The sequence below is a fragment of the Macaca fascicularis genome, chromosome 2, assembly GCF_037993035.2.
Source record: "Macaca fascicularis isolate 582-1 chromosome 2, T2T-MFA8v1.1".
NCBI classification, from domain to species: Eukaryota; Metazoa; Chordata; class Mammalia; order Primates; family Cercopithecidae; genus Macaca; species Macaca fascicularis.
Window position 1 is genome coordinate 39,156,812 of NC_088376.1, and position 20,486 is coordinate 39,177,297.

General features: G+C 40.8%; 1 protein-coding gene across 3 annotated transcripts in view; it reads left to right on the forward strand.

The window, feature by feature from the left end:
- Nucleotides 1-20,486, forward strand: part of PCCB (propionyl-CoA carboxylase subunit beta) — a 91,431-nt gene that overhangs the window by 53,243 nt on the left and 17,702 nt on the right. For all 3 annotated transcript variants that reach the window (XR_012430724.1, XM_045385129.3, XM_005545836.5), the window contains exons 7-9: nucleotides 1,420-1,528; nucleotides 5,607-5,727; nucleotides 6,531-6,612. Coding sequence is in view for 2 of the 3 variants with exons in the window: in XM_045385129.3 (XP_045241064.1) it covers nucleotides 1,420-1,528; nucleotides 5,607-5,727; nucleotides 6,531-6,612 (312 nt within the window). In the remaining variant the exon portion in view is untranslated. The remainder of the gene's footprint in view (nucleotides 1-1,419; nucleotides 1,529-5,606; nucleotides 5,728-6,530; nucleotides 6,613-20,486) is intronic.

A 20,486-nucleotide genomic window follows, 5' to 3' on the forward strand; every position in this document is an offset into this window, starting at 1 on the left:
CTGTGTGTGAAGTGGGGAAGACCTTTCTAGCTAGACTTTTCTAGCAAGATTTCAAACCAAGAAGCCATAAGATAAAAGACTGATATAATGCATATGATAGACTAAAGACTAATTTCTTTAGTATATAGAAAAGCCAGCGATGTATTAGAAATGGGCAAAGAACATGAATAGTGAGTTTAGAGAGCACTGTAGTAATATTGATTGCAGAATTGCTTATTATACTAAAGTTTTGGAAACAACCTTCATGACCATCAATTGGTGAAAAGTTAAATTATGATACAAATCTTACTATACTGATAAGGAATAGAATGATCTTCAAGCTAGAAAAACAAATTTGAGAACAGTGTGTATAGAACACTGTGTTGGGAAGAAAATGTTTGCATTAGAAAGTGTTTGTGTTAGATAATGTTTGTGTTAGAAAATAAGAGGGCAAATAAATGTATATATTAATGCTCATGGATTCATGGGTGTCTCTGTAGGGAGAGAGAAGAAACTGACAGGGGATGCCTTAGGGGAGGGGAATTGGAGGCCTGGAAGTAAGGGCTGGGCTGTAGACTTTCCACTGTATCTCCTATTCCTCTGTTTAAATTTTGTGCAGTATGCTTATATTATCTATATATTATAAACTAAAAATTAAAAGCCTATCACTCTGTCATAATACCGAAGCATTGATTTGTTAGTTTTTTGTTTTTGTTTTTGAGAGGTTTTCACTCTGTCACCCAGGCTGGAGTGTAGTGGTGCAAGCAGTCATAGCTCACTGCGGCTCCAGTAATTCTCCCACTTCACCCTCCTGAGTAGCTGGGACTACAGGCACGTGCCACCAGGCCTACCTAATTGAAACGCATTTTTATGGAGACTGGGTCTCGCTATGTTGGCCAGGCTGGTGTTGAACTCCTGGCCTGAGGTGATCCTCCTGCCTTGGCTTCCCAAAGTGTTGGGATTACAGGTGTGAGCCACTGTGTCCCACTGATTTATCAGTATTTTTAAGTAGCTTCATTTAAAGTGACTGGTTGCATACAGTCTCCATATCTCAGTTTCCTCATATGTAAATGAGGGTGATAATAGTACTCAGGCTTTACTGACACAGTTTTGTGAAGTGCTTAAAAAACTTCTTGGTGCACAGCAAGCTCTAAGAGCCACCTGTTACTGTGTTCTACAGATGAATGACCTTGAAATGTTAGCCACACTGCAAGTTAACTTGCTGAGGTAGAACCATGCAACAGAGATTTTTTAAAAGTAGACATTGAGGCAGGGAAAACTTGGGTCTTCAGTTTGGATTTGCATCTTTAAGCTACATCCTATCCTCATTCGGCCACATCACTATCTTCTCTGCATTTGTCATCTTGGCTGAATCGACTCTAAGGCTGTGACCAGCTCTGGTGCTCTGAGGTTGACTGTTCTGGAAATCTTTTATTTCAGGACACCTCCTACCTGTTCATCACTGGCCCTGATGTTGTGAAGTCTGTCACCAATGAGGATGTTACCCAGGAGGAGCTCGGTGGTGCCAAGACCCACACCACCATGTCAGGTGAGAGGCCTTGAAGCTGACCCTTGTTTTCAAACACTGAGAAGAGGGCATTGCCAAAGAGCCTGGTGGCAGTTTTTGAGAAATGTTACTTAATTGGCAGACCTTATTTGGGAAGACTGTGGTACAGTCTATTGTACTACAATACAATACAGTGTATTGTTTACAGTTATAGTGATAAAGGTAGATTTAGTATAGAAAATTTATTAAATTAATAATGCCTGGTTATTCTTTAAAACAATTTAAAGCTCATTGCTGGAATGGTGATTTTAAGTAGGTATGATTTATATATGTACAGTTGAACCTTTGAAAAAAAATCTTATTGTGACATTTTTTATTCTAAGGCTAGTATATATCTTAGAGTACATAAGTGTTTACAATCATTGGCCAGGTGCATGATGGTCATGTACCATGTGTTCACAAATTTGGTCATAGTTGTTCACTTCTTCTTTTTTTGTTTTTTTTTGAGACAGGATCCAACTCTGTGGCCCAGGCTGGAGTGCAGTGCACAATCTTAGCTCATTGCAGCCTCTGCCTCCCAGGCTCAAGTAATCCTCCCACCACAGACTCTTGGGTAGCTGGGACTACAGGCATGCACCACCATGCCCAGCAAATTTTTGTATTTTTTTTTTTTTGTAGAGATGGGGTTTTACCATGTTACCAGGCTGGTGTCGAACTCTTGGCCTCAAGCAGTCTGCCCGCCTTGGCTTCCACAAGTGCTAGGATTACAGGCATGAGCCACCATACCTGGTGGTTTTGTTTTGTTTTGTTTTGTTTTTGAGATAGGGTCTCACGCTGTTGCCCAGGCTGGAGTACAGGGGCACAATGATAGCTCACTGTAGCCTCAGTCTCCTGGGCTCAAGTGATTCTTCTGCCTCAGCCTCTCTAGTAGCTGGGACTACAGGTATGTGCCACCATGCCCAGGTAATTTTTATTTTTAATATTTTTTTGTAGAGGTGTGGTCTCACTGTGTTGCCCAGGTTGGTCTCGAACTCCTGGGCTCAAGCAATCCTCCCACCTCAGCCTCCCAAAGTGCTGGGATTACAGGCATGAGTCACCATGTCCTGCTAGTTGTTCACAACTTTAAGATTACATGCCAAGTTTAAAATGTATAAAGATTATTCTGTGCCTCAGCATTGAAACAAAAAGTTCTTGTTTAAACAGAAAGGCATGGAATTGGGAGTAGGGCATGATTCTGATATTAGTGAAGACATGTTAGCTGTTGGAGTAATTATTGCAATTCCATGTTTTCTTGTAAAAGAAACCACCCAGCTGTGAATGGATTGCCTACCACACAGCAATGTAACTAAAGACAGGAGAAATTACTTCTTTGAGAGATTTTACAGTAGTAAGAGGCTGGTGTGCCTGATTTATGCACCTCATTGCACTGTGGTTAAGGCATTGGGTCAGCATTTGTCAGCATTTCTTCCCAGTGTCCCTAAAGTACAGATGGGTATTATCAGTGAAGTCTTAGATTAGATGAAATACAGTTTAAAAAAAGTCAGGGCTCTTGATTCCCCCACCCACAAAAATTGTTTCTCCCCTTGTCAGGTTGGCATCGATCTTGACTCATTCCTTTCCCTTACCTATCAGCATCATTTAGCCCCATCTTTTAAGACATATGTAGAATCAGAACACTTCTCAGCATCACCTCCAGCATGGCCTGATGCCATGCTGTTGTCTCAGGGCTTTATTGGTAGCAGCCTGTTTTTCTTGCTGGGATATAATATAAAGCTGGGTCTTGATGGCGTCTTAGATTTGATGAAATACGCTGTTTATTTTTCCCCGTTTTAATAGCATGATATGTTTGTAGTAGAAAACATACAAAACATAAAAACCACTAGATATTCCATCATCCACAGATAATCACTAGTGATTTTTTGGTTATACCCTTGCAGTCTTTTCACGCAGATGACTATGAATACACATACACTTACTCAAACGTAGGTATGGGCATACTCTTATATAACCTGAAGTTTTTTTTTTTTTACTTGACAGCTTAAAGTAATGAATGTCTGCCATGACATTAAAGTTTCTTCTGTAGCACAATCTTAAGTGTGTTTTGTTTGTTTTTTTGATTGTAGGGCAGTATGTGGTTTTCTTTCTGGGCCTGAGGCTCTTTGATGGGCTGTGTCTGATGCGCTTGGCCCTGTATCCCCAGGGCAAGGCACAAAAAGATGCTCTATACATATATTTTTCTCTCTTTTTTCTCTTTTGGTAACAGCTTTATTGAGATGTAATTCATATATACTATACATTTTAAACACCTATTTGTAGCGTACAATTCAGCGGTTTTTAAATATATTCAGAGTTGCATGATGATTACCACAATTTTAGGACATTGTCATCACCCCAAGAAGAAATCCTGTGCCCATTAGCAGTCACTCTGCATTTAACCACAAATACTTCTGCTCTAGGCAATTACCAGGCTACTTTCTGTCTCTATGTGGATTTTTTCATTCTGGACATTTCCTAGAAATGGAATCATATAATATGTGATCTTTTGTTGCTGGCTGCTTTTACTTAGCATAATGTTAAAGGTTCATCCATATTGTATCATGAATCAGTACTTTATTCATTTTTATGGCCGAATAATATTCCAGTATATGGATATACTACATCTAGTTTATTCACTGACCAGTTAATAGACACTAAGTCATTTCTACTTTTTGGCTATCATAAATATGCCTCTATTAATATTTATATGCAAGTTTTTGGGTAGACATATGTTTTCATTTCTCTTTGATTTCTGAGTTAAATGATAACTCGATGTCTAACTTTTAAGGAACTGACAGACTCTTTTCCAAAGTGGCTGTACCCATTTATAAATATATCTTGAATGAAAGAATTCTGTCATGCTGAAAATGCTTTTTATTCAACAAATACTCATTTAGAATATGTGGAAAAAGACAAATAGCAAAGGAATTAAAAATTTAAAATAGAATAAATAATAAAAATGTAGAAAAAAGCAAAGAAAACAGAACAAATATTCATTGAGTACCTCTGTGTGAAGCATTGTTTTAGGTGCTAGGAATACATCTGTGGACAGAACGAAAGACTCCTGCCCATATGGGGCTCATATTCTAGTAGAGGAGATAGACAATAAACATTATAAGTAAGTACACTATGCAGTATGTTAGAAGGCAATACGTGCTATGGAAAAAGTATAACAGGGTAAATGGGACTGGGATCGTTGTAATTTCAAATAGGGTAGTAATGGCAGGCCTCACTGAGGTTAGGAGCTGAGCAGATTTTAAGGAGTTTAACTGCGTTGATATGTAAGTGGGGAGCATTGCAGGCAGAAGGAATAGCTTATGCAAAGGCTCTCAGGTAGGAGAGTGACTGACCCGCTCAGTGGACAAGGAGGATCATTGGAGTACAGACATGACACGATCTGACTTCAAAAGCTCTGTCTGGCAGCTTTGTGGACAAGAGACTGTAGGGGCAGTGGTGGAAAAAGGAGTCTGGTGGGATGAACCTGGAAGAGAGTTCTTGGCTCCACTTTCTCCATCATATCTATGGCCTTGTTTGGCTGCTCTGTGATTTCGGAGTGCTCTTCAAGAATTATGGCTTGATTCCTCACTAGGAGCAGGTGGCTTCCCTCCTTTCCTTCCACTGTTGCTGAGCACCTGTTTGCCAGGTGCATTATTCTTAATGGGGGCCAGGCCTGATCTTACCCTGTTGGAGCTGATATTCCAGGAGAGATATCTGGCAGTAAACAGGGAAATAGGTGATGCAGGGAAAAGTACAGGAGGAGAACCTCCCCCATGGTATAGGGATGGATAGTGAAGGGTCTGGGAGTGGATATGGAGGTGACATTAGAGCAAGGACCTGAATAAAGAAAGGTGTGACCCTGTAGAGGTGTGGGTGCAGAACAGAGGGAACCCATGCTGCATGAGTTGAAGGATCACCCGGAAGGTGTGTATTATGTGGCATTACATCCTCAGTGGAGAGTGCGGAGAACAGAGCTATCAGCACAGTCTGTTACAGACATGCCCTAGAAGGGTGTAGTCAGGCATGAAGCAGCAGCTTTGGGCTGGCTGGTACCCTGACTCATCATATATGCTCCCTGTTCTTTTAGGTGTGGCCCACAGAGCTTTTGAAAATGATGTTGATGCCTTGTGTAATCTCCGGGATTTCTTCAACTACCTGCCCCTGAGCAATCAGGACTCAGCTCCTGTCCGTGAGTGCCATGATCCCAGGTGGGTTGTAGGCCAGTATGCCTTCTCTCATTTTGCAGTGTAGCTTGCCTTTCTCTGCCCTGACAGGACCTTCAGGCTCTGCCCTGTTGGGCAGGTTGCAGCAGAGTGTGGTAGAGTGGCTCCTAGGTGTGGGGATGATGTCATGTTTGGCTGAAGAGTGGCCCAAAACATTTTTAAAGAAAAATTTTTTGATTTCTAAGAAACTCTTAAGTTAGCTAGAATTGGAGATGGAATTTTTTTTGGTCTGGCCTAGTCCCCGTGAAGAGGTCTCTCATTTCCTTTCCTTCCCCTCACCCACAAAAGGAAGAGCCATGATTCTTCCTATGGTGACTATACCTGCCTTTTTTCTTCCTAAAGTGACTGGTTCCTGGGCTCTACTTACTTGTCCTTTTGAAATAAATAAATGTAAAATGATGCAAACAGCATGCCCTTTAGGAGACATGTTTATGCATACTGCTTGTAGCCAGAGGCTGGGACAGTCCTGGGGAAGGGTGTGTTGCTGGCCATCTGGTAAAGACCTTTCCTCTTGCTGTTGGAGTCTATACACATATATGTGTATATACACGTATATGTGTGTGTATGCACGTATATGTGTATGTGTGTATATACACGTATATGTGTGTGTATGCACGTATATGTGTATGTGTGTATATACACGTATGTGTGTATATATGTATGTGTGTATATATATACACACACACACATATCTATATATGTATGTATGGCAAGTTTCCCACTCCCTTCCCACAAAAGGTAACTGGCTCTTCCTATGTTGACTATACCTGCCTTTTTTCTGCCTAAAGTGACCGTCTGGTTCCTGAGCTCGACACAATTGTCCCTTTGGAATCAACCAAAGCCTACAACATGGTGGACATCATACACTCTGTAAGTGCCACATCTGCTTGTCTTGCCTGTCCTAGTCAGCCACTTTCATGGGTATTGTGCTTCGGCCTAGTGAGGAAGCACTGAACCACTTGGCCTTCCTGTCAGACAACACAGGTCGGGAATGGGGTGGGCACAGGACCAGTGGCCACTGAGTAGTGTGTTCTGGAAAGACCTAGTGGCTATAGATACCCTAGTGGCACATATGGACTTCAGGGCTGGAGATAGGAGTAGTAAGGGCCAGCAGAGCTCAGGAGTCTTTAGAAGGCCCTCTGAGGAGCATAAATTAGGGACCATGTCCACAGAGTCTAGAATGAGGCCAGAGTGATCACTGTTAAGTATCTTTGGGGCCCTCTGCTCAGAGGGGGTTTTGTTTTTGTAGAGAAGAGAGTACACAGGGCATCCTAGAAGGTTGGAGTGTGTGCGTGGAGGTCTGTGGGAGACAGGAGCAATTTGTACCTTTTTTTGGTACAGCGATTCCTGGGTCATTAAGTAAAGGGGACAGTGTTGGGCAAACTGAGGGCGTCTGTAGATGGCCATTGCCTTCCTTATGGGTACACTGTGCTCTCAGTAGTCCTTGCATAATAACATGATGGCTCTCTGGTAACTCTAGAAATCAGATTCTCCCTCTTCCCTAGGGTTTGCTTTTTTCTGTTACTGTTTTTGTCTTTTTTATTCTTGTAGGCTCTTCCTGCACCAAGGATTAGCCTGAGGTGTAACCTTAAGGTCTTCCTTAGGTCTTTTCTGAGCCTTTGCAGGGGCATGTGCAATCATTCTAATTTTCCCTGTATGTGCAGTTGTTTTTGAGTGTCCTAGTTGTTAATGTCTGGCTCCCAAAAGTAGAAAAAGAGAAAAAAAATGAAGACGGTAAAAAGGTGTCAGCCCTTTAAATTCCTTGCAAGTCACTTCAGCCCAAAGCAGGAGAGCCTCGCAACAATGTGGGGAATTGTAACAACAGTGACCACCCATCTCTTTGCACCTCTATGATCAGAAGCAGCAGTCAGCAAGCACAGATTCTCAATATTTGGAGGACAGGGTGCTTTTTTGCCCACCCCGGCTCCTGCAAGCTGTGTGCAAACTGCTCCAGGAACCCTTGCGAAACTATGTGTCATGGAGCTGGGGTGGGGGATGGGTAGCTGCTACTGTGCTAAGAGCTGAAATTAACTCCAATTTTCAGTCCAGTCCTTCCCCTGGAAGTTGCAATCCTTCAACAGACGCCAGAGTCGAAATAGTTCCATCAGACAGATTCTGCCAGGCAATTGTTGCCTAGGTGGGGAGACAAATTCCTGATGCTTCCTACTCTGCCATCTTCTAACTTTTTCTTAAGGTATATATGATAGCTCTTGATTCCCATTATAAAGTTTTATATCCTGCTACCTATTACATACTCTTGTTTGTAATTTTTTTTCTGTCATTAGGGTTTTTAAAATGTGGTTGTATACTGTCTATGTATAAATAAGAGTTCTGCTGGGTGCAGGAGCTCATGCCTGTAATCCCAATGCTTTGGGAGGCCAAGGCAGGAGGATCCTTTCATGCCATGAGCTCAGAACCAGCCTGGGCAACATAATGAGTCACCACCTCTACAAAAAGTAAAAAAATTTGCTGGGTGAGGTGGCCATTGCCTTTAGTCCTGTTTACTTGGGAGGCTGAGATGGGAGGATTGCTTGAGCCCAGGTGTTTGAGGCTATTCTGGGTTATGATCATGTCACCGCACTCCATCCTGGGTGATGGAACAACACTCCATCTCCAAAAATAAGTAAGTAAATAAAGTTTTATCTTTCCAGTTATTTTACGTGTCATTTCTTTCCTTGTTTTGCATTGGCTACAACTTCCTATATGTCAAATGTAGTGGGGAATCATAGTTGTAATTCTGGGCATCTTTGTATTATTTCTAAGTTTAGCAAGACTGCTGTCAGTGTTTCCTGATTTGTATCTTTTTTTCATGTTGAAGCTGCTACTGGTTTCTGTTTTAAATATTTTTGTTGTTTATTTTGTCCTTAAAGTTCCGAATGAGTGTTGAATATTGTTGAATGCACTTTTAGTGTTTTTGGAGATGATCATGTGATTTTCTTCCTTAGATCTATTTATAAACCTATCCTCGTAGATTTCCTAATACTAAACTATTCCTTCATTCCTGAAGTTGTATATTCTGTTTGCTAATGTTTTGAGTTTTTGCATTAATATTATGTGATACCAGTGCGTATTTTTTTAGGTATTTTATTTTATTTTATTTTATTTATTTTTTTTTTTTGAGACAGAGTCTTGCTCTGTTGCCCAGGCTGGACTGCAGTGGCTGGATCTCAGCTCACTGCAAGCTCCGCCTCCCGGGTTTACGCCATTCTCCTGCCTCAGCCTCCCGAGCAGCTGGGACTACAGGCGCCCGCCACCTCGCCCGGCTAGATTTTTTGTATTTTTTAGTAGAGACGGGGTTTCACCGTGTTAGCCAGGATGGTCTCGATCTCCTGACCTCGTGATCCGCCCGTCTCGGCCTCCCAAAGTGCTGGGATTACAGGCTTGAGCCACCGCGCCCGGCCTTTTTTTAGGTATTTTAAAATCAGGTTTTGGTATCGATGTTGTATTTGCTTTACTTATTTATTAAAAACAAAATTTTTTTTTTGAGACAGAGTTTTGCTCTTGTCGCCCAAGCTGGAATGCAGTGGCGTAATCTTGACTCACTGCAACCCCCGTCTACTGGGTTCAACAGATTCTCATGCGTCAGCCTCCCAAGTAGCTGGGATTACAGGCCAGCACTACTATATCCGGCTAATTTTTGTACTTTTAGTAGAGACAGGGATTCACCACATTGGCCAGGCTGGTCTTGAACTCCTGACCTCAGGTGATCTACCTTCCTTGGCCCCGCAAAGTGCTGGGATTACAGGTGTGAGCCACCATGCCTGACCTGTATTTGAAACTTATTTTCTGTCAGTTCTGGAGGCTAGCAGTCCAAGATTATGGTGTTGGCAGGGTTGGCTTAATTCTGAGGTCTCTGTCTCCTTGGCTTCTGGACTACCCTCTTGCTGTGTCCTCACAAAGTCTTTGCTCTCTGTGCATGCAGAAAGAGAGAGATCTCTGGTGTCTCTTCCTCTTTTTTTTTTTTTTTTCCTCAGAGACAGGGTCTTGCTTTGTTACCCAGGCTGGAGTGCAACGGTGTGACCTTGACTCACTGCAGCCTTGACCTCTGGTGCTCAAGTGATCCTCCCACCTCAGCCTCCTTAGTAGCTGCGTGCCACTACATCTGGCTAATTTTTAAATTTTTTGTAGAGATGGCATCTTACTATGTTGCCCAGGCTGGCTTTTTCATTCATTCATTCATTCATTCATTCATTCATTCATTCATTCATTCATTTATTTTGAGGCGGAGTCTCGCTCTGTCGCCCAGGCTGGAGTGCAGTGGCGTGATCTCAACTGCAAACTCCTCCGCCTGGGTACACGCAATTCTCCTGCCTCAGCCTCCCACGTAGCTGGGACTACAGGCGCCCACCACCACACCTGGCTAATTTTTTGTATTTTTAGTATTTTTAGTAGAGACGGAGTTTCAGCATGTTAGCCAGGATGGTCTCAATCTCCTGACCTCGTGATCTGCCTGCCTCGGACTCCCAAAGTGTTGGGATTACAGGCATGAGCCACCGTGCCCGGCTGGCTTTTCAAATTCTTTTCTTTCTTTTTTTTTTGAGATGGAGTCTCACTCTGTGACCAGACTGGAGTGCAGTGGCGCGATCTCAGCTCACTGCAACCTCCGCCTCCCGGATTCAAGTGATTCTCCTGCCTCAGCCTCTTGAATACCTGGGATTAAAGGCGCCCGCCACCACGCTTAGCTAATTTTTGTATTTTTAGTAGAGATGGGGTTTCACCATGTTGGCCAGGATGGTCCTGATCTCCTGACCTCATGATCCACCTGTCTCGGTCTCCCAAAGTGCTGGGATTACAGGCATGAGCCACCGTGCCGGCCCAGCTTTTCCAATTCTTAAAAAAATTCAAGTCCTATCAGATTAGGGTCCCCCTCTTATGACCCCATTTAATTTTAATTACCTCTGGAAAGTCTCTCTCCAAATTTGCTGTTTTTTTTTTTTCTCTCTTTGAGACAGAATCTCACTCTGTTGCCCAGGCTGGTGTGCAGTGGTGAGATCTCGGCTCATTGCAACTTCCGCCTTCCAGGTTCGGGCGATTCTTCTGCCTCAGCTTCCTAAGTAGCTGGGATTACAGGCATGTGCCACCATGCCTGGCTAATTTTTGTATTTTAGAGATGGAGTTTCGCCATGTTGGCCAGGCTGGTCTCGAATTTCTGGCTTTAAGTGATCCGCCCGCCTCGGCCTCCCAAAGTGCTGACATTAGAGGTGTAGGTCACTGCACCTGGCCCATATATTTACTTTTAACTCAAAAAGTATTGTATTATTACACCTTTTACTTTACTTTTTAAAAAAACTTTTTCTGGCCAGGTGTGGGGGCTCATGCCTATAATCCCAGCACTTTGGGAGGCTGAGGCGGGTGGATCACTTGAGGTCAGGAGTTTGAGACCAGCTTGGCCAACATGGTGAAAACCCGTCTCTACTAAAAATACAAAAATTAGCCAGGTGTGGTGGCGCGTCCCTGTAATCCCAGCTACTCGAGAGACTGAGGCAGGAGAATCACTTGAACTGGGGAGGCACAGGTTGCAATGAGCTGAGATCACACCATTGCATTCAGTCTGGGTGACAAGAGCGAAACTCTGTCTCTTAAAAAAGAGACAAAAGAAAAAAAATGGAATATGCTAGGAACAAGAGCAGTGACTTTAGAGAGAAGGTACTTAAGAGTGCACACACAAATCAATATGGTAGTCAAGGGAAGGCATTACTTCTGGGGAAGAAGAGTACATAGGAAAGAGAGAGGTACCTTTGGAAATAGTGAAGGGAAAATGAAGCAAGGCGGGTAAATTTATGTATCTGCAAGACATACAAAATCCAAAAAACTGAAGGACACTATGTCTTTCCCCACCACCCTCCCTAAAATTAGTCACCCATGAACTAAACTGCACTTTGCTATGCTGACAGAAGAGGGTGCTCTTGAACTAGGATTTTTGTTCATTTGTTCATCTGCCAACTTTGGAGAATGCGGGTACAAATAGTTTTCATTTATATAAAGCTACAATAAGAAAACAAAAAGTGAGAATGAAACATTTCAGTTGATGGAACTCCCTTCACTATAAAAGTCAATCATGAAGTAGCTGACCATGCTTCAGTCTGAGTGCAATAGCCCCTGGTAAGCATTTGAAGTTGTAAAAATAGAAAATTCAGAAACTGATGACAAAATGGAGGGATAATAGTAAGAAGTGAAGTTAAAGCTGATTGAATTAAGAAAATGGACAGGGGAGACAAAATCACATCAGAAATGATATCAAAATTTCAAGGTGCTCAAATGAGAATGTATTTGAATGAAAATTTAATAAGAAACATTGAAGAAAAATAGCCTAAAGAACGAATGAAATAATATAAAAAAGTAAAAGTAGATTTTGCGTTCACACCACAAAAAAGCAAGGTGGTGGATATGTTAACTAGCTTGATTTAGTCATCCCACAGTGTATACATATATGAAAACATGTACATTGTACATATATGCAATTATACAATTTTAAAATACAAATACCTTTAAAATTATTGGTTATACTGTCACATCTGGGATTAATTTTTTTAAATTATTAGTTAAATGTATCAGAAAAAAGTGACTACAATGAAAGGCAAAGAAGACTGAACATACATATAATTGGAGTGTCTGAAGAAGAAAAACCAGTAGAACAGACTTAATATTTAAAACTGTAATCCAAGAAAATATTCCAGAAATAAAATAAGATTCAGAGTTATATAATGAAAGAGCGCACTGAGCATGTGGGAAAATTGACCCAGAATGGTCAAACTAGAGAAAATACTGATTAACCGTTGGATTTTTAAAATAAGGAGAAATCCTCAGGACCTTTGGGCAGAAATAAAATGATTTTACATGGGCAAGAGAATAAAATGACATCCAACTTCTCCAAAGCAACATAGAAAAGCAAGGAAACAACAGAAAAGCACTTTCAGGAGGCTGAAGGAAAGAATCTGTGACTAAGGATTTTATGTTTAGCAAAGCACACCTTCATGTATTAAGACTACAGAAAACCAGTTTTAAACACCCAAGAACCGAGGGAAGTTTGCATTAATGAGGCTTTCTTGAGAAATCTACTAGAGAATGAGCTTCATCCAATCAAGAGGTAGCTGGAGAGATTTCAACAGAAGGATTGGTAGTGATTATCTAATATACTTAATTATAATTCTAAGACTAAAACAGAAGTGGGGATGAGGGTAGAGAACAATGTATAAGAGTTATATGTTTAGTTTCAGAAAAAAACGCAACTGAAAAATGGGAGGAGAAGAGAGGGAAAGAATATAGCAGAATCAGCTCACTGATTACTGTTAGCTAACAGATATCATTAAAAACAAACTAGTTAATGAAAGATTAAGGAAATTAACTAAAGGCATCAAAAGGCATAATAACAAGGGTAACCACTAGGCTAAAAAATACAAACATTCTTTAACACTAAACTTCTCACATAAACAGTATATATCATTGTGGGTAATGATAAAGGGGAAAAATATAAAAGACAAACAGTAAATACAGAATACATAGTATTTATAAAAAATAAGATGACAGGCCAGGCACAGTGGCTCATGCCTGTAATCCCAGTACTTTGGGAGGCTAAGGCGGGTAGATCACCTGAGGTCGGGAGTCAAGACCAGCCTGACTAACATGGAGAAACCCCATCTCTACTGAAAATACAAAATTAGCCAAGTGTGGTGGCGCATGCCTGTAATCCCAGCTACCTGGGAGGCTGAGGCAGGAGAATTGCTTGAACCCAGGAGGCAGAGGTTGTGGTGAGCTGAGATCGTGCCGTTGCACTCCAGCCTCGGCAATAAGAGTGAAACTCCATCTCAAAATAATAATAATAATATGGCAGTAAAAAAGTAAATGTCATACCAATAAATATGGATGGGTATAATTCACTTGTTAAAAATATGTCTAATTTATTATGGACCAACTATATTCAGTATATAAATGTGATTCAGAAAGGCTAAAAACAGGGAATGGGCAGAAATATACTGGGAGAATGGAAACAATAACATAGCAGTATTTGTGACACTAATAATGAACAGTAAAGTTTAGGTATTAACCATGATAAGGACTTTTTTTTTTTTTTTTTTTTTTGTGTGTGTGATATGAAGTCTCACTCTGTAACCCAGGCTGGAGTGCTGTGCTACAATCTCGGCTCACTGCAACCTCCACTTCCCAGGTTCAAGTGATTCTCCTGCCTCAGCCTCCCAGGAAGGACATTTTCAACTGCTAAAAGCCATAGGTCACAATGATAATGTAAAGCAAATCAAATATCTTTGCCACAAATAACCACCATCTTTATAAAGCTGAAACTATAGGAGATTGAACAGACTTAGGTAGAAACACTAGGAGATGTATACACATCTTTGTTAGTACAAGACAGGTCAAATGGACAAAAATAACAATTTAGGAGACCTAAATAACATAATAGATCTTAGGCATCTATTTTGGACTGTACACCCTGGTCATGAATAATAAATCTTATTCTGAAGTACACATGGAATATTCACAAAAGTTGATCATATGTATTAGGTCAGAAAGAAAACATCATTAAATCCCATAGAGCAAAAAATACTGTGAAACAACATTGCTTAAAATTAGAAACTTACAACAACTGAAACAAAAGCAGCCACCTCCAGCCAGGAAATAGATCTTCTAGTAAACAATTCTTGGATGAAAGGGGAAAATAGAAACCAAATGATAGAATTCTTAAAAGAAAAAAAGACAAAACACTGTGTCAAAACCTACAGAATATGTTTAAAACAATGAACAGATGATAATTTATTTCCTGAAACAGTAAAAATGGGAGAAGGAAAATAAGCAGGCCAGGCACAGTGGCTCACACATGTAACTCCAGCACTTTGGGAGGCCGAGGCGGGTAGTTTGCTTGACCTCAGGAGTTAGAGACCAGCCTGGGCAACATGGTGAAACCCCATCTCTACTAAAATACAAACAATTAGCTGGGCATGGTGGCGTGTGTCTGTAATCCCAGGTACTCAGGAGGCTGAGACAGGAGAATCGCTTGAACCTGGGAGGCAGAGGTTGCAGTGAGCTGAGATCATGCCACTGCACTCCAGCCTGGGCAACAGAGCAAGACTCCATCTAAAAAAAAAAAAACAACCGGATTCCCAACTGGAAAAGCCAGGGAAAAATCCCTATAAAATATTTCAGAATAAATCCAAGAAATAATAAGGATAAGTGCAGAAATGTATGATGGAAATAGAAGAATAGTTGCAATTAGTAAACACTGGCTAACTTCAAAAGAGACAGTAAAAGCAGAAGTATGAAGTGAAAAAGGGAATAACCATTGAAAAAGAAGAAACTTAAGAATCATTAAGAGGCCAGGTGTGGTGGCTCATGCCTATAATCCAAGCCCTTTGGGAGGCTGAGGTGGGAGGATTGCTTGAAGCCATGAGTTGAAGATCAACCTGGGCAACATAGTGAGACTGTCTCTACGAAAAATTTTTAAGTTAACTGGCATCTATAGTGCCAGCTACTTGAGAGGCTTCGGTGTAGGAGAATTGCTGGAACACAGGAGTTCAAGGCTGTAGTGAGCTGTGATTGCACCATCATACTCTAGCCTGGGCAACATAGTGAGACCCTGTTTCAGAAAAAAAAAAAATTCTAAGAGACAAAGATAAATTGGAAAATTTGGAAAACACAGTTTAACAGAAATTGATCCCATCAGAGGTAGGAAGCTTAAATGAACCACTAAATTCCGTGGAAGGAATTACTTCACCAAAAAAGCACCAGGAACTGGATCCAGTGGCTCATGCCTATAATCCCAACATTTTGGGATGCTAAAATGGGAGGATTGTTTGAGCCCAGGAGTTTGAGACTAGCCTGGGCAACATGATGAAATTCTGTCGCTACAAAAAATAAATTAGGGCCAGGCAAGGTGGCTCACACCTGTAATCCCAGCACTTTGGGAGGCTGAGATGGGCTGTTCACCTGAGGTCAGGAGTTCGAGACCAGCCTGACCAACATAGAGAAACCCCGTCTTTACTAAAAATAGAAAATTAGCCAGGTGTGGTGGCACATGCCTGTAATCCCAGCTACTTGGGAGGCTGAGGCAGGAAAACTGCTTGACCCTGGGAAGTGGAGGTTGCGGTGAGCCAAGATAGCTCCATTGCACTCCAGCCTGGGCAACAAGAGTGAAACTCCATCTCAAAAAGAAAAAAAAAACCAAAAAAAACCAGGCATGGTGGTATGCACCTGTAGTCCCAGCTACTGGGGAGGCCGAGGTGGGTGGGTCGCTTGAGCCCAGGAAGCTGAGGGAGCCATATTTGTGCCACGGCAGTCTACCCTGGGTGACAGAGCAAGACTCTGTCTCAAACAAACAAACACCAGGCCCAAATAGTTTCATGTGGAATTTCTGAGACCTTTAAAGGCCAAATAGTCCTCGTGCCACATAAATTCTTCCAAAGCATAGACAGTAAACAAAACACACAAGAACCTTCCACAATTTTTTAAAGAAGTATGATATCAATACCTGAACCTGATAAAGGTAGTACTTAAGATTTCAGTTTCATATTGCTTATCTCTTTAAAATTACATCTGTGGCCTAGTGGGATTTATTCTAGGAATGCAAGATTGGTTCTAGGAAGCCCAGTAATGTACTGTATTAACACACATAGGGAAGAAAAATCACAATTATTTATATAGACACTGAAGAAAACCTTTAAGAAAGATCAATACCTATTCTTGATAGACTTCAGAAAATAGGAATTGATTAATACTTAATGTGATAAAATTTGGTATAGACCTTTTCGAAAGCCAGCATCTCACCTAATAAAGACTAGCTTCTACTAGGATTAGGAACAAGTATAGGATGCCCATTATTTCCATTATTATTTAACATTGTTCTGGAAATATTAACCAATGCGGTTAGCCAAGAAGAGGACCAATTAGAGACAAAAGCCTTGGAAAAGACGTCAAGTGGTAACATAGGTGATATGGTATTATAGTATTCAATAAAACTCTAGAGAATGCATTATTATACTGAAACAATAATTGAGGAACAGGATACAAAATTAACATACAGAAATCTTCATATACACAAGCAGTAACCAATTAGGGTAGAGTAAAAGCCTCTTTTACATAGCAACAAGAAGATAAAATAGTAATAATTTTAACAGGAAATGTACAGAAGCTGTTGTAGGGCAAATTTATTTTTTTAGACAGGGTTTCACTCTGTCACCCAGGATGGAGTGCAGTGGCCCAGTCACAACTCACTGCAGCTTCAACTTCCTAGTTAAGCAATCTCACATTGCCAGGACTACAGGCATGCATCACCACACCCACCTGATTTAGTACCTTTTTTTTTTTTTTTTCTTTTTTGCTAAGAAGAAGTTGTGCTATGTTGCCCAGGCTGGTTTTGAACTCTTGGGCTCAAGCGATCCTTCTGCCTTGGCCTTCCAAAGTGCTGGGATTTTAGGTGTGAGCCCCCAAGCCCAGCCCAGGGTGATCTTAAAAACACTTCTGAAAATCAAAAGTAGGCCAGGCATGGTGGCTCACACCTGTAATCCCAGCACTTTAGGAAGCTGAGGAGGGAAGATCCCTTGAGCCCAGGAGTTTGAGACCGTCTTAGACAACATAGTGAGACCTTGTCTGTACAAAACAAAACATAAAAGTAGACTTGAACAAATGGAAAGACATTCCTTGTTCCTGGGATTAATGTTATGAAAAAGTTGGTGGTTCTTAAGTTGTTTTATAAACTTAAGACAATCCCAATAAACAGTTTTTAAAAAATAGAACTAGATAAGTTTATACAAAAGTGCACATGGAAAAATAGAAGTGCAAGAATACCTAAGAATATACCGCAAAAGAAAATCTGTAAGTTGGGACTAGCCATGTTTTATATTATAGCATCCTATAGTTAAAACTGTGGTACAGGCACATAAATAGACCAGTGGAATAGAATAAAAGAGCCAGAAATAGACTCAAGTACATACAGAATTTTAGTACAGTTACGCGTTGCTTAACAACGGGGATATGTTCTGAGAAATGCATCATTAGGCAGTTTCTTTGTGCGACCATCATAGAGTGGTCCATCACAAACCTAGATGGTATAGCCTATTACACACCTAGAATCTGTGGTATAGTCTATTGCTCTTAGGCTGCAAACCTGTACAGCATGTTACTGTACCAGACACTGTATACAGTTGTAACACAATGGTAAGTATGTATCTAAACATAGGGTACAGTAAGAATAGGGTAGTACAATAGGACCACCTTCCTATAGGCAGTCCGTCATTGACCAAAACCTCGTTGTGCAGTGCCCGACTGTATATGATAATATTTTATCAAATCTCGGGCAAAAATTAGCTTTTAATAAATGATGCTGGGGCAACTGACTAGCCATTTAGGAAAACATAAAATTAGATTCATACTTTACACCATGTACAAAAATAAACTACAAATGGGTCAGAGAACTAAATATAACCTGTGAATCCATACAAGCACTAAAAGAAAACACAGATGAATTCCTCTGAAACCTTAGGGGAAGGTTTAGAAATGCTTTTGAACTGTAACTCAAAAACTAGTTTCAGTGAAAGATAAACAAAGCTGACTGTAAAAATTTTAAAACCCCACTCTTCATAACAAAAAACTATAAACAAAATCAAAAGACAACCAATATGCCAGAAGAAACTCTTTGCAACATGTTTCCCAGAGTATGAATATTCTTAATAAGGAGCTCTTCCACTGAAGGATTAACGACCAAAATTGATAGAAAAGTGGGCAAAAAGCCATGAATAGATAGCTCACAAAAAAGATATAAAATGGACCTTAAACATGTCAAAAGATTTTCAACTTTATAATGCTAGAAATAAAAATTCAAATTACACTGAGTATTTTCTCATATGTCAGATTGGCTAAAAATAAAAACCCTGAAAACACTTTCCACTGGAAAGTCAGTGGAGAAGCGGGCACTCTTGCGCATTGCTGGTAGGGGACTCTGGTATTATCCAGGACTAAATTAGCATTTGCCCTTTGACCCAGCAATCCCATTCCTAGCAATTTACCCTGAAGATACACTTCCCACCATACAAAATTATAGATGTGCGAAGTTACTACCATTACATTGTCATTTGTAATTGTGAGATACTCTAAATAACCTAAATGTAAATTTTAAAATAATGTAAGCCACATGTAGATTGGTTGAATAAACTTTGGTACATCACACAGTACAGTACTATGCAGAAGTGAAAAAGAATGAAGATCTCTATGAATTGATAGGAAGTGATTCCCAGCCGGGCGCGTTGGCTCACGCCTGTAATCCCAGCACTTTGGGAGGTGGAGGCAGGTGGATCACGAGGTCAGGAGATCCAGACCATCCTGGCTAACACGGTGAAACCCCGTCTCTACTAAAAGTACAAAAAATTAGCCAAGTGTGGTGACGGGCGCCTGTAGTCCCAGCTACTCAGGAGGCTGAGGCAGGAGAATGGCGTGAACCCAGGAGGCGGAGCTTGTAGTGAGCCAAGATTGTGCCACTGCACTCCAGCCTGGGTGACAGAGCCAAGACTACGTCTCAAAAAAAAAAAAAAAAGGAAGTGATTCCCAGGACATATTAAGTGAAAAAATTCAAAGTGCAAGAGTGTCTACACTGTTACTTCCCATGTAAGATAGAAGGGTAAATTAAAAGATACAAATGCAAACACACAGATAATACATCAGAAAATAATGAGATTAATAACAGGGTAGGTGGGACTAGGGTGGAAGGGATGGGGAAGGAACACTATTAAACTATTAGTATTTTACATATTAAAAAATAAAATCAAGACTGGGGAAAACCTTTAAAATGAAATACAAATATGAACCTGTTTTAAATGAATGACTTTTGAACATATATTTTGACTATATACCTTTAAAGACCGAAATAGCTGTAAAAAAATTCTCGTTAGTAGGTCTGTTTTTTGTAGCTGTGTAAGTTAGCAATTCTGAAACCATTTTCTCTGTATTTGAGGATCGAATAAATAAGTACATTTTGAGGGTAGTGGCAGCCAGATTCTGCTATTGGAGAAGGGAGTTGTGAATATGGCAAGAGAAAAAAATCTAGAAAGAACCCTATAGTTGCATTGGAGTAGAATTTGAATTATCAGCATGAACTCATGGTTTTTCATATAGCTGGACTTTGGACGTTTTAGAAGGAGTCACACACAACCCTAAAAGGAACCCAGGCCTTTTGGAGAAATGGCTGATTGTAGGGCTGGGGCAGGAAAAAAACCAAGATGAACCAGAAAGTAAGATAATTCCAAAATGTAAGGTAGTGCTCAAAGAATGATGGGGACACTTTAGAAGGACACAGGAACCAGCATGAAGGAACTTTGGTAAATATAGGACAATTTGAACATAAAATGATGGTGAAAGATTATAATCCATAGAATAAAACAAGAATCCATAAGTTCATACTGATACCATATAAGTAAATGGGAAAGGCAAAGATCTTTCTTGCGACAGATGCCAGTTAATAAATGGAGAAGTAAAGTGGAATTGGAAAACTCACCATTTGGGCGGGGTGAGGTGGTTCACACTTGTAAGGTGGCCAGATTGCTTGAGCTCCGGAGTTTGAGACCAGCCTGGCCAACATGGTGAAACCCTGTCTCTACTAAAAATACAAAAATTAACCAGGTATGGTGGCATGAACCTGTGGTCCCAGCTGCTTGGGAGGCTAAGATGGGAAGATTGCTTGAGCCTGGGAGGTGGAGGCTGTAGCGAGCTGAGGTTGCTCCACTGCTCTCCCACCTGAGTGGCAGAGC